Source organism: Homalodisca vitripennis, chromosome 4 (genome assembly GCF_021130785.1).
Source record: "Homalodisca vitripennis isolate AUS2020 chromosome 4, UT_GWSS_2.1, whole genome shotgun sequence".
In the NCBI taxonomy this organism is placed as follows: Eukaryota; Metazoa; Arthropoda; class Insecta; order Hemiptera; family Cicadellidae; genus Homalodisca; species Homalodisca vitripennis.
The window spans coordinates 58977989-58992789 of NC_060210.1; the positions used below are offsets into that span (position 1 = coordinate 58977989).

The 14801-nt window shown below is 32.3% G+C and overlaps 2 protein-coding genes across 2 annotated transcripts in view; one reads left to right on the top strand and one right to left on the bottom strand.

Moving 5' to 3' along the window:
- Positions 1-12731, top strand: LOC124359343 (dnaJ homolog subfamily C member 8). Its single transcript, XM_046812014.1, has 6 exons — positions 1-155; positions 2149-2307; positions 3178-3244; positions 9862-9956; positions 11249-11488; positions 12060-12731. Exons 1-6 carry the CDS (start codon positions 90-92, stop codon positions 12186-12188), a joined length of 756 nt encoding a protein of 251 aa, XP_046667970.1. The 5' UTR covers positions 1-89; the 3' UTR covers positions 12189-12731.
- A 990-nt stretch (positions 12732-13721) lies between these two features.
- The window catches only part of LOC124359342 (cell division cycle 5-like protein), a 28118-nt gene continuing 27038 nt past the window's right edge, over positions 13722-14801 (bottom strand). Inside the window, exon 15 of the mRNA XM_046812013.1 lies at positions 13722-13915. Within this exon, the coding sequence (XP_046667969.1) occupies positions 13808-13915 (108 nt within the window). The 3' untranslated portion in view covers positions 13722-13807. The remainder of the gene's footprint in view (positions 13916-14801) is intronic.

The following is a 14801-nucleotide window of genomic DNA, read 5'->3' on the forward strand; positions in this document are numbered from 1 at the left end:
CTCAAGCTCAGCTGACTAGCTCTGTGGACCGAAAGAAGTGTGAGGGAGAGGATTGAGATTGGAAGGGTTCAAGGGGAAGCAATTTGAAAATGGCGGCCCAAGCGAATGGTGTGCCTCCTACGAAAGAAGTTGAATTCAAGGAGTTTTACACTGAGGTAGGATTTACTATAGTAAATAATCGGTCTAGATTTCTATCAATTGATTTAGTGCTATGTTGTCTTCAAAATTATTACAGTTACGAATTAGTAGAATACCCTATGTACTACTAAAATTACAATATAAACAAAAGGGGAAATTAGACATAGCCTATCATTTATTTAATAAAACAACATGATTATGGTCTTCAACATAAATGAAAATATTGGCAATCATTCAAGATATTTATCATTCAGGTACATATTTAAGATTAACCTAGTCTATGCCATTCCAAAAGTTGTCAGTTATACTCCTTATTGTAGCTAGTCTAGCTGCCCACAAGTTAATTCTGCTTACTGGAATTTTGAGAATCAAAACAGTAAGCATAACATGGTTTAGTTATGTGTGTTCGTTTTAGATAATATTTACACCAGACATGTTACCTAAAATAATCCATAGGGGGTATTTATTTACAATACCGTGACCATGAAAAATGGACTTTTTTTCATGGGTTGGGCATTTATAGCCAAGTATTATTATCACAGGTGCATATAAACTGGGGGGAAAGTATATTATTGTATTATATTGATGCCTTTCGGGCATTATTGCGTTAAAAATGGAAAATAACCGACAAAATTTTGTCGAACAACACTTGGAGGGGCATCACGTGATCTGGGATTCGACTTTTGCAAGCTCGAGTTAATTTTTTTTTCTAAAAGAGCAAGCAGTGCGCAGCACTGTGCAGCGGGCAGGCATCGTTGACAGAATTAACGTACTTGTCAGCATCATTTCAGTAAAATTGCCAGAGATACTGTCAAAAACAGAGTTTTCAAAAAATCGTAACTCCTTTGATTTTCGTTGCCGACGAATTTTTTCTTCACTATTGTTTTCAGGAAAAATTGTAGTTTTCAGGGGAAAAAAATGAACATACCTTTCCATGGTCACGTTATTGTAAATTGATACCCTATAGGGTAACCACTTTTTAAAACTTTGAAGGTTGCAGTATAATAAGTGGCTAGCAACACAATCGGATGATGATTATCATATGATTCAAATCATCGATATTCATGACTAAACAACTGAAAGCAAAATGTTGGACCAAATAACGTAATAGATATTTCAAAGAACAATATGGTTTGGCTTGTTTTCAGTCTTAGAAATTAACGTATAAATATTAATATAATTTATTAATTTTAATATAATTACAACAAAACAATAACATTTAATTACCTTATGCATATCTTCAAGGATAAATGTGATTACTTGTGAAACAAAGAAGACATGTAGCCTACGTCATTATTCAATAACAAAACATTTTAATTTTAAATGTATTTCCCAACACGATTTTACTTTGAATTCATTATGATACAAAATGCTTTTGACAATACTTTTATGGGTGAAACTCAGATAAAAAAGTGGTTCAAGACTTTCAGGCCTTAAAGGAATCTGTGCAGCTTCTCTTTCAACCTAAAAAGGGGTTGAGGCACTCACTGATCTAAGTCTAATTTTGAGGTAAACATTTACTAATTATCCATTTTGCATTTTTTTAAATGAAAATGCTTAGAAAGTTAATAGAAAAAATAGGAAACAATTCAGAAAGAAGAGAGGAGTGATCATAGGATTATGCCTCTAGGCCAAATTTTTCCTAGTGGGCACCAACAAATCATTGATGTCTCGTGAGTGAAAGATAAAAACATGATTTTAGATCGAGATAAATGAGGTCTGTATAAACAAGGTTCTACTGCATATTAAAAACCCTTTGTAATGTAAAATAAGGGTGACTAACACAAACTATCAAAAATATATGATTTTACATAGCTTATGTCTTAGGGATGAAAATGGTGGCCGAAGGGTTAGCCAGTTGTCTGAGTTGCAAGGTACTTGATCTATTAGTCGTGGTAAACTACACAAATCTGGACCATTATTATTTATTTTTCATAGTAGTAAATAATCAAAATGCTTTTATTGTAGATTGAAAAAATGTGTATTATCTTTTCATATTTTATTATGTAGGTAAAAGAAATAGAAAAGAGAGACTCTGTACTGACACCCAAACAGCAGATTGACCGCTTATTGCGCCCTGGCTCCACATATTTTAATCTCAATCCCTTTGAAGTGCTACAAGTAGAACCAGAAACCTCACTTGATGATGCAAAGAAGAAATACAAAAGGGTAAGTTGCTTTACATTCAGATTTCATTCAAATATTAATTTGTTGTTGATGGTTTGAGTCTTAAAAAACAAACACACAAAAGGAGTAATAGAAAAAGTATCATGGAAGTTAAAATGTTTTATGTTGTCACTTTCATTATCAACTGCTTCATATGCCAATACCGGGACTTTTTTAAACTTAATTTTCTCCATGATACATCTTCACAAATATTACGATTCGTTTGTCACATATCTCAAGAATAAATTCTTCTAGAAGTAATTTGTGGTTTTGAAAATGGCAATGCCAGTTACGTCAGGTGGTGGGTAAAACTGCCACCATGGACGTTATTGTATTTATTGCACATTTTATTTTTATTGATGTTATTATTTTAGGGTTGATTTCATTCACTTGTTTATTACAGTTGATAATAGTTAACTTTAAACATATTTAGGTAGATACACATTGTAATAATTGATGTGTTTCCAGTCCATTTTATAGACTCGAATTGTTAACTATCCTTCTACAAATATTTTTATTTTTATCAGAAAATATTTACTGACACGAATTGATTTTGTTATAAAACTTCTTAGTTTGTTGAAGGTTAGGCTTTGAATTTTGATGTGATAGTAAGTTTTAATATTTTTATTAAAAAATGTAACAATTTACATCTTTGATTGAATTAGTTACAATCAAAGAATACGTGTTGTTGAAAATCTAAATGAATTATGTATAAAGCATTGTCAAGGTTCAAGCTGTAATGAAATCAAGCTAGGCTGTGCGAGATATAACCTATCTTCCAAACCCTCCTCCCTCTCATCCAAAATTGCCAAGTTTGTTCTTGAGTTGTATTTATATGTCGTGTATATAATCTATTCTATTATATGTTGTCAGTTGTCAATCTTGGTTCACCCAGACAAGAATCAGGATGATCCTGAAAGAGCACAGCAAGCTTTTGAAAGTAAGTTTCTACAAATTCTATAGATAGTTATTCTACAACCAGTTAAATCATTCATAAATGACTGTCTGGTCATTTTACCTTTCATGAATTCTTAACCCTTTGCGCTCGGAAGGTCTAGTCTTGTCGTTTAGTGCACATGTATATTCAATATGATTTGCTGATGGGCGGCCACACTATATGTTTTCTCACCTAATCAGAATGCTTACCGTTTAATGCTGACAGATTGGAGTTATTTTCATTGATAGCTCCAAATCAGCTTTACCTGTCTTAATTTCAAAAGTGACCATAATATTGTTGGTATAATAAGATTTAAATACTTATGCTGATGTAAACAACAGATCATAATGTAAATTATTGTGTGTTTTATAAAAACACTTTATCATAGTATAATATTGTTTTTATACTTAATTGTAAGCATGATTTTAGGTGATAAATTAGTAGTAAACATTAGTTTCATAGTGCATTTTAACTTTATTTATACATTATAAATATCTAAAATGCAAAGTTTGATTTATTATTAGTATAATACTAATTTTAGTAAAATAATCATATTGTTTTAATGAATATTCGTCATTTTAGTTTAAAATTTATAAATGTAATAAACTAATTCAGTTGAATTAAGTAAATATAAACTTTGCTCAGTGTCATTTCCAATTAATCGGTCATAATCGCCATCACTATAATCAAATTGAAGTGTTTCAAAGATTTGTCTCCTTACGTCAGAACCTAATTCAAATAAAATCTCTCTATACCAGATCTACCTTGATGATGTATTCAATACTAAAATAATATTTTTAATTAATAAAATTAACTGGTATGTCACTAGCAGTAGAAGTACGTAATACTACTATAAAGGTTTCACATTGAAACTAAAGAAATCAAAATTATGTGAACTACTGATTTACATACTTCCCACATTTTCTGATAGAAAACAGCACGTTTCAAGCCTAGAGAATAAAGAATTTATTTTATATAAGAAATAATAGTGACATAGTACGGTGTCTCTTAAGTGTGGCCATCCTAAGTGTAGTCTTGCAATAGGAGCGGATTCTTGCTCGTGGCCACCCAACATGGGAATACTCTAAAAAAAGAAGGGTCGTACAAGTATGGCTGTGATGATGGGGGTCACATTTGTGGCCATCTGACCTACTAGACATTCTCTGTTATTTCATTCCGTCTTTCACATGTGTGGCCATCTGACCTACTAGACATTCTCTGTTATTTCTATTCGTCTTTCACATGTGTGGCCATCTGACCTACTAGACATTCTCTGTTATTTCAATCCGTCTTTCACATGTGTGGCCATCTGACCTACTAGATATTCTCTGTTATTTCAATCCGTCTTTCACATGTGTGGCCATCTGACCTACTAGACATTCTCTGTTATTTCAATCCGTCTTTCACATGTGTGACTCTGACCTACTAGACATTCTATGTTATTTCAATCCGTCTTTCACGTGTGGCCATCTGACCTACTAGATATTCTCTGTTATTTCTATCTGTCTCACATGTGTGGCCATCTGACCTACTAGACATTCTCTGTTATTTCAATCCGTCTTTCACATGTGTGGCTCTGACCTACTAGACAATCTCTGTTATTTCAATCCGTCTTTCACATGTGTGGCTCTGACCTACTAGACATTCTCGGTTATTTCAATCCGTCTTTCACATGTGTGGCCATCTGACCTACTAGACATTCTCTGTTATTTCAATCCGTCTTTCACATGTGTGGCTCTGACCTACTAGACATTCTCTGTTATTTCAATCCGTCTTTCACATGTGTGGCCATCTGACCTACTAGACATTCTCTGTTATTTCAATCCGTCTTTCACATGTGTGGCCATTTGACCTACTAGATATTCTCTGTTATTTCTATCTGTCTCACATGTGTGGCCATCTGACCTACTAGACATTCTCTGTTATTTCAATCCGTCTTTCACATGTGTGGACTCTGACCTACTAGACATTCTATGTTATTTCAATCCGTCTTTCACGTGTGGCCATCTGACCTACTAGATATTCTCTGTTATTTCTATCTGTCTCACATGTGTGGCCATCTGACCTACTAGACATTCTCTGTTATTTCAATCCGTCTTTCACATGTGTGGCTCTGACCTACTAGACAATCTCTGTTATTTCAATCCGTCTTTCACATGTGTGGCTCTGACCTACTAGACATTCTCTGTTATTTCAATCCGTCTTTCACATGTGTGGCCATCTGACCTACTAGACATTCTCTGTTATTTCAATCTGTCTTTCACATGTGTGGCTCTGACCTACTAGACATTCTCTGATATTTCAATCCGTCTTTCATGTGTGTGGCCATCTGACCTACTAGATATTCTCTGTTATTTCTATCCGTCTCACATGTGTGGCCATCTGACCTACTAGACATTCTCTGTTATTTCTATCCGTCTTTCACATGTGTGGCCATCTGACCTACTAGACATTCTCTGTTATTTCTATCCGTCTTTCACATGTGTGGCCATCTGACATACTAGACATTCCCTGTTATTTCAATCCGTCTTTCACATGTGTGGCTCTGACCTACTAGACATTCTCTGATATTTCAATCCGTCTTTCACATGTGTGGCCATCTGACCTACTAGACATTCTCTGTTACTTCAATCCGTCTTTCACATGTGTGGCTCTGACCTACTAGACATTCTCTGTTATTTCAATCCGTCTTTCACATGTGTGGCTCTGACCTACTAGACATTCTCTGATATTTCAATCCATCTTTCATATGTGTGGCCATCTGACCTACTAGATATTCTCTGTTATTTCTATCCGTCTCACATGTGTGGGCATCTGACCTACTAGACATTCTCTGTTATTTCAATCCAAGTCTTAAGGTTTATTTTTTAATTTAATTGACAATATCTTAAAAACGTTTAAAGTCAAAACACATTGTCTGGAATGTATATACAGTTATGATTTCACAATTCCATCTTATTCGGTTGACTGTAACTAAAAAAATGCTTGTAGACAGTATATTGATCACATTAACAGCCAGATAAGTTTGTACATTACATAGCACCTTCCAAGTGCAGATTGGCGGGTATAACAGAAGAAAATTGAGTAAAACACGGTAGTGTAATAGGCACGCTAGAATAATTCTAGCTTTGTATGGCTATTAAAATATTCAAAATTAACCCATCCAAAACTAACTCATAATAGTTTTGTATAGGTTAATTTTGAATACTTTAATATTCAAAATGAAACTTTAAACTGCCAAGAATTGCTGTGACTTTACTAAACTTATTAACACTTTGTACCCTGGGCCCTTAATACATGTTTCGGCGTGGCTCCCTGGAGGTTTTATGATGCTTTTAACAATTCTGTGTTATTACAGTAATTATGTTATAAACTCATACTATATATATTTTTAAAGATAGAGATACATCCTTTTTTTAAATGTATACAAATATAAAGTTTATTTTCAAAATAAAATTATTACATAATATTGAATGTTATGTAAAAAATACAAAAAAAGTTTTTGCTACATAGCTTGTTAGTTCAGGTAATTCGCCTTAGAGTGGTAATTTAAAAGCACAATGGTCTGAATCAAATACAGGATCTCGCAAATGTTCGTTTAGATCGTTCATAAAATCAATATTTAGTCCCAGGTGTGTATCAAAATCATCGTCACTTTCCGACTCGGAGTCAAACAAAAGGTCGTGAATTGCATCACTTTTGATTTCATCACCCATATGATTTAAACTCGAAAATAATAAGTAAATAATGTAAAATAAAATCAACGGAAAGTCGAGAAGAAAGAACAAAGCTAGTGTAAATACGAAACAAAACACACGGATAACCTCACATTGCTTGCATTTGCCTTTACTTTATTCAGTAAGAAATTAAAGTTCTGATCATTTACAAACAGTTAAATTCACATTTAGAATACCGGTACATTAAACATTTGCTTCAGTATTTGTCGGCAAGATTTGTAGAAAACTTAGTAAGACATCACTAAGACTCACAACAACACAACGTGAAACACTACAAAGCAAACTGACAATACCGACGTTCAGCCGCGGCACCTACGATCAGCTGTCTAGACTCGCTTGCAGTACGACGATAAATAAACGTATTTCATTACTAAAACGTGACCCAGGGATCTCAAAACCAACAAATACGAACTTAGACAACCAATGAACATAATCAAAATGTTTGAATCCAAAAATAAGATGACTGAGCTAAATAATACAATTAAATAACACGACCCGAGCTATTCTCGGGCACTGGTAGCAGGCGCTGCCGACGCGGCCCGCCTATACTCGGGCTCAGGGTACAAAGTGTTAAATTTAGTTTATATATTTTTATGGTTGATTTTTGACACAAGTTAAGTTTCCTTGACACTGAGTAAATTTGCATTGCAAAAATGTATGCTTTACAGCTAATATTAAATACCAATTTAAAAGAACAGCACAATAAGGTTTGTGGATCTTATAAGCTTGTAAAGAATCTTATTCACTGAAAAATATCACGTACATTAAAGATGGAAATTGTGAGTAGTATGAAATAAATGTTCAAAACTGCTTAAAGTACAAAAATATTAAAATATTTTCGATGACTTGTACTTCCACATTTTTTATTTTGAGGGATTATTGAAAAACACCACCACAGGTTATTAACACAGTTAGTTGTAAAGTTTAACCAAACTATTTCCTTTGAAAAGATGCTTAGGTCTCTTATTTATCAATAAATATCAGCGATGTATTCAGTTAGGTCAATTATTGTAGATGTCCATATTCTAAACTCATATTGGTTATTTTAGAGGAAATAATGATATTCTACAACAGTGAGTAATCTTGAAAGTTCAGTCCTCTCAATGGAAAATGGCTAGGTTGTGACTGTATGGAGGATGATTACATTGTTCTTAGCCAAACGATTAGATGGGATCTGGAAATTTTTATTAGAATATAACAAACATTTTCATGCAGCAAAACAACACCTTTACTCAGCATGTCTCATCTTTTATTTTGAATTGCACGGCTCAATTTTTTTTCTCATGTTTTTAAATTTATTTTGTCACCCAAAAAGTAAATAAGCTACCCTTTCCTGTCCCAAAACACGTTACACATGACTTTCCAAGCTGAAATTGTCTGCTTAAACTTCACTTTTGTGCCAAGTTGAATGCCGCCTTTCCATTAATTGTTGTTTTGATTCCAGAATAATGTAGGCCACCTGTGTTTCAAAGCACTGCCTAAACATTTATCTTTGCATGCCATAATGAGCTCAATTTTCAATATTTTAAAAATTCAGATGAATGTAGTAGAGAACACTTGAAATTTGAGGGAACTCCTCTGGCAAGAATGAAATCATGAAGAGTGAGTTTATTAAAAATCTTTCAACACTTTGTGCCAAATTTTCATTGGTCACTGAGGGACACCCACTTTGTTCTTATAAACATTCTTTCAACTATCTGAGAAAATATGTCAACCGACATTATCCAAGTATTTTCTAGCATATAAGACTGTGCAAGGTTTGTATCCACCACATATTTAGTTGCTCCTTTAAATTTCAAGTGGTAATGCGTTTTATAATATTGATCATATATATATATATATATATATATATATATATATATATATATATATATATATATACATATACATACATAAACAAGAGCTTTCCCTGTGATACTTGTGATCTCTGAGGAGATAATCAGTTATATTTCATCTAGACAATAGACTGTTTCTTTAGTCATCTACATAGAGTTACAGAATTGGTGTCAAGTAGGTAAAGCTATATCAACAACTGCATGTACAGTATATAAAAATACGTACCAAAAGTCCAATGATAATTATAAATCAAAACTTTCAGTGGGGCACAAGATGTATACAATCCTGAGGACAGCTGGAATAGATGTAGATATGGATATATCGACCACAGTCAATGTGTTAAAACCGGCTTTTTAGAAATATAAATTTAAAATAAACTAATTAACTAGAAATTACGCCTTTTATACATGCTCTATTTTGATATGACAATGAGATTCATTATACCTTTCAATCCAGACTGAATTTGAATTCTTTGCTTAAACTTATTATTGAACTTATTTATTAACTATTCTAGGCTGAGTTGTGCAAATTCAACTCGTAAGGTATCCCTACAACAACAAAAATCATTAACAGATTATATTTTTGTCTTTGTGGGTCAACGAACACAGTGCCGTAGCAAAGAACCATTTTTAAGGAAGGGTATTGGATAAATTTTAAGAAAATTGAAGATGAAATTTGTTGTAATTCAGCGGAAATAGTTTTGATCAAGGTCAGATTAAAACAATGCATAAGTACACAAGCACCTCATGTATTAATGTTCAAACAGTGTTAATTTTGAATGTATTACTCAAAGACAAATACCAAAGGTTTATTTTTTTATATTTGTTAAATTTAATTTCATGTGTTAATATCACTACATATTATACAGTCTCTGAGTGCGAGAGATATGTGGAATAAAAACAGCAGATTTTGTATATTGTAATACAAGTTAATGATTACATTTTGTGGGAGTTCTTACATAATTGTGAAAAATATTGTAATATCTATCTTTTCCAAAACTTCAATATTTATCTAATTGTTAATCCAGATCTATTATATATGTTTCAGTTATTAATAAAGCTTGGAAGACTTTGGAGAATCCTGAAACAAAAGCAAAATGTATGGACGTAATTGAAGAGGCCCGTGCAAAAACTGACTTCATGGTATTTATATTGTTTTCTATATTACGAGCCATTTCCATTTAATATATATTGTAATATGAACTATTTATTATTTTAATTGGTCATATATTTTAGTGTTATTTTCTAAATCTAAACTCAAAAAGGTTATTAAATTTCAATATTATTTAAGAGTGTTCAAAGAGCTTCAATTAATATACAGGTTGTTTACAAATTCCCAGGACTATTTTGGAAATTTGTTCTTTGTGTCAAGACAAACAATAATGTAATAGAAACTCGGGTCATAAATGACTATGTATTTAACATCTTTATGTATGTGTTTTTTGTTAGTTTTATTTCCAAAACCAGTAAAGACAAAAAATTCAAATTTGGCACAATTATTTTGCTTGCAGTTTCAGATCAATAGAATTAATATTATATTATCATTTCAAGCTTCAATATGGCGGACTGTTGAAGTTAAGACCTAATGATCTTATAAACTAATTAGTTTATGTACATTTTCAAAGAATGATAAAAATTGCTAACTTTAATGCCAAATAATTTATCAATAAAAAAAATAATTTTGAAGAATTTGACTTTTTTATTTTTACTGGTTTCTGAAATTAAAATGACTTCAAAAACATACATAGACTGTAAACTAAACATTTCTGACCTATGTTTGTACTACAGTTTTTGTCATGACACGAAAAACAAATTCCAAAAATATTTCAGGGGAATTCGTAAACATCCAGTATGTAAAAGTTGTAATTTATGGATAAATATTTTTTAAATTAAATCCATTTATAATAGTTATTTCATTCTTATTATTTTACTAATACATATGAGGAGTAAAGTTTGTTTATATATAATTTTTATTAGCTTGAAATGGGGTATCAGAATCATAAATTGGTTTATTCATAAGTTTGTACAATGTACAATGAAGAACGTCATGAATAAGAACTTTTTAGACAAATAAGGGTAATTGGCAGACTTGTTTTTATTATAATGCCTACCCATGTTGTTTTGGATTAAGATTTATAATGCATGTTGATACATAAAAGCTTAAGTGCTAAAGATTTTATCTTTGTTCCAAAACTCAATTCATAATTTAGAATATTAAAATTCGTTTTAAGATGTTGTAGTAGGAACGTGCTCATACCAATATCCATAAGAATAAAAGATGTCAATAAAAAATTATCAAGTTCAACTTAAACGTGTGTAACAAAATGTGAGACTTGCTAAATTTTTTGAAGCAATTGCAAATGTGTTTGGACAGAATTCTGTTTGGTAAGAGCACTGACCTAGCTGTGAACAAACAAATTCATAATTGGTGATAGATTGCAGAGAAGAGAAAGCGACAGAAGAGAGAAGGTCGGGACTCACAAGTGGAGGAAGATGACCCGTTGGCTTATCGCCATGCTGTTTACGTCATGACAATGAAACTGTTTGCAGACATGGAGCGTAGGCGGCGAGAACTCGAGATAAGGGACACTGAGGAACGTAAGCGAAAACGTGAACAGGAAATTGCAGAAGAGGAAAAAGCTGCGCTCGAAAAGGAATGGCAGAAAAATTTTGAGGTGAGTAGATTGAGTAGTTTATTACAACCATTTGTTTACAAATCTTTTTTCATGATATATAGCTTAGAAGACGTACAATCAAGTATGTGTTCGCCCATTTTGTTTGTTAATTTTCTTAGCCTACAAATTCTCCTAAATTACATTCTTTTCAGAGTTCACTTAGTAATTTTGGTACTAGATTTTAGATTCAAATTAAACATTCAAATTTACTAGTTTGTATTCCTGACATTTTTATTCAAAGCTTTGATTTATAAAGAATGTTTTTCATAGAAAATCACCAAACATTTGTGTAAATGAATTAATTCCTTTAAATAATTAACAGTTTTGGTGCAGCACATTATTTATATAATGTTTTTCACATAATTTATCTATGTAATTTTTTGGAAGATGATAGTCACAACATACTACAAAATTCTAAAAACTCTTATAATAATAATAAAATACAAAATCTCTAAATATGTTGTTAATTCTTACTCTAGGTTTCTAATGCTTTTCATGAACTTTACTTATTATTGTAACTTTTCTAAGTTAAATGTTGCAGTATCTAATTGTTAATTGCTTTTTGTTGCAGGAGTCTCAGCAGAACAGAGTTAACAGCTGGAAGGCATTTCAGGCAGGATCTAAAGCCGGTCCTTCGGGACCCAAGTCCAAGAAACTGAAGGCATTCAAACCTCCCAAACACAAGGCAGAATCAAGATAACCAGTTTCAAACGGTTGATCTAAGGCAGTCGAATGTACAGAACCAACATCGTACTTTGTAAATAACAAACCAACATGGTTGGTCTATGAACGGAACTATATAATAGTTGATCGATACTTGTGTAATAATTTCATAGTTGATACTTGTTCGTGTAAAATTGTCCTTTGACTAGCAGATTGTGGTTAAAACCAGGGACATTTATTTGTTCATGGTAACTGTTTTAAGCATCAGATATGTATAGCTCTTAAGTAAGCCCCGATTGACAAAATGAGAAGAAACTCATGGCCTTAACTATAATTTTTTGTAATACGTTAAAAATAAAACAATGGAAATTGTTATAATATTTCAAACTAACCCAGTTCTCTCAACAAGTCTAAATATTTTTATATTCAGCCAATGTAAGTACAAATTCGGTTCTTTATTGTAACGTATTATTATTTATCTATTAAAGATAATTAATTGTGTTCAAAGATTTTTTAGCTGTGGAGTTATTGTAAAATATTAAGTTACTGTCTAATTTTTGTAGTAAAAGCATTAAAAATCTTTGCTTTATTTTCTTTCTTCCTAGTAGTTACTGTATGGTACAAGTTGTGAAACTCCTCATAATTACATGCAATCTAAAAATTAATTTTTCCTACAATGGGCTTATTCCTCATCTATTCAAAAGTTATGGTCTAAAAAATTACAGTAAAAAAACTAGAAGACAACAAAATTGTCTTGAAGCGATGGCCATGAAGCTGCATTGAAGTGCTGGTTAGGTCTGAGGGAATCCATGGAGAAAACAACTTTAGATTTGGATTGAAGAAGATTTGGCACATTAACAAGAACTTTTCGGTGACCAAAAATCACATATAATCTCCACCTATCAAAAATCGTAACCAGAAACTTTGTGGAATTAGTCTCTTGTGAAAGGACCTCATCCACAAACACGATCATGCTCAATTTGAACTGTAATATAAAGAATAAATGTGCTAGAATAATTTCATTTACTTTCTGAAGACACTATATTACTATAACATTGAATCACACTTGAAATGGTTCCTTTATAAATTTATGGTACCAAAAGTTATTCTACTTGTAATTTATAAAACTGCTACTTTAAATTTATGTGGTTACGCATATACAATAAGATACAATTCAAAGAGATACACAGTAAATACAAATTTATTTTAGAAAAAATGAAATATTCAGTAATGTACAATATTTAAAATTAAATCATAACTTACTAGTAAAGTAACTATCACACATCTACAATGCACATTCAAAAGCTGACACAACAGCGATGATTCACACTTCCACCGAGGTCATTGTTTCTTAAAGATAGCTCAATCTACTTTGTTATGAGGGAAAACAAAGTCTATTTCTCTCCTGCCCCCTACTAGCTTTGAGAGAAAGCCATGTGGCATGACCAGGTCATCGTAAAAAAATCTTTAATGCATCAAAGAGAGCTAAAGAAGGAACAGAAAAAAGTAACTAATTTTTTCAAATATCTATAGCATTTAATAGCGAGATAATTAATAATTAAAACAGCAATATTCTATTATGAGTTTAATATACAAATAATAGTTAATTTTTAATTGAGAACTACTTGGTTTTAAAAATGCAGTTTCAATGATTAGTTAAGCCTTGGACACACTGGATTCTTCTGATATCCTCTGCAGTTCTCCATATTTCTTCTGTAATTGCCTCTCTCGCTCCATCTGTCTGCTAACATCCTCAGTCAAGGACTGCAACAGAAGCAAATACATTCAGACTCCGACCATTTTATATGGTTATAGTGCTAGGCATGATACTAAGACAAAAACATAAAAAGGCAGAAGTAAAATTTGGTTTAAATTTGGATTCCTGATTGACTATGGATACCCAAATCCATTTGAAGTAACTGAAATTAATCTGATCATACTGATAAACTTTAAAACTGTAATTAAATCACAAGAAATAGATGTGCTGTAACTGAGCCCCAGGATGCGCATCCTAACAAACAATTATCAGAAATCTTGAACCTCATTTAAAGGTTATTCAAATTTATAATTATATAAATTAAATAAAACTATGTATGATGCATTAATCCTGTTCATTTTTTGATGCACTACTAGGTTGTAGTAGTTGATAAATTTCCAAGATGTGATTTTTCATGAAAGTAAATATTTTTAACCTTTCCAGCGTTATTGACGCGGATCCGCGGAGGGCCACTACAAGCTCTAAACGTTAATGCCGTGGATCCGCGTTTTTGCATTCTTTATTTCTTACTGCTATGATAGTTGAATATTTTGCTGCTAGATGGTTCTAGTAGTCCTGCGACGTACAGACGGGTTTCCCTGCCTCGAATTCTGTTACAATGGGAGTGGCAGTTGCTTCTAATTGGCCAAACACTGTCTAGCGAGCGTGGCCCCGCGCCTTTCACAAAGTCATTGACGGGAGCTCCCGTCAAGGCATCTAGCCAGTTGTTAGTGAGAAGCGTCCGGTACACGCATATGTATTTCGGTTATCGCTAATTTTCTGTTGTGTCTTATTTTTTAAAAGTAAATTATTCATATTATATACAGCAGTTTCCAGTATTTATTTAGTGTTTGTTACCATTATTCGTGTGAATGGCGAATCCAGACGATTCGG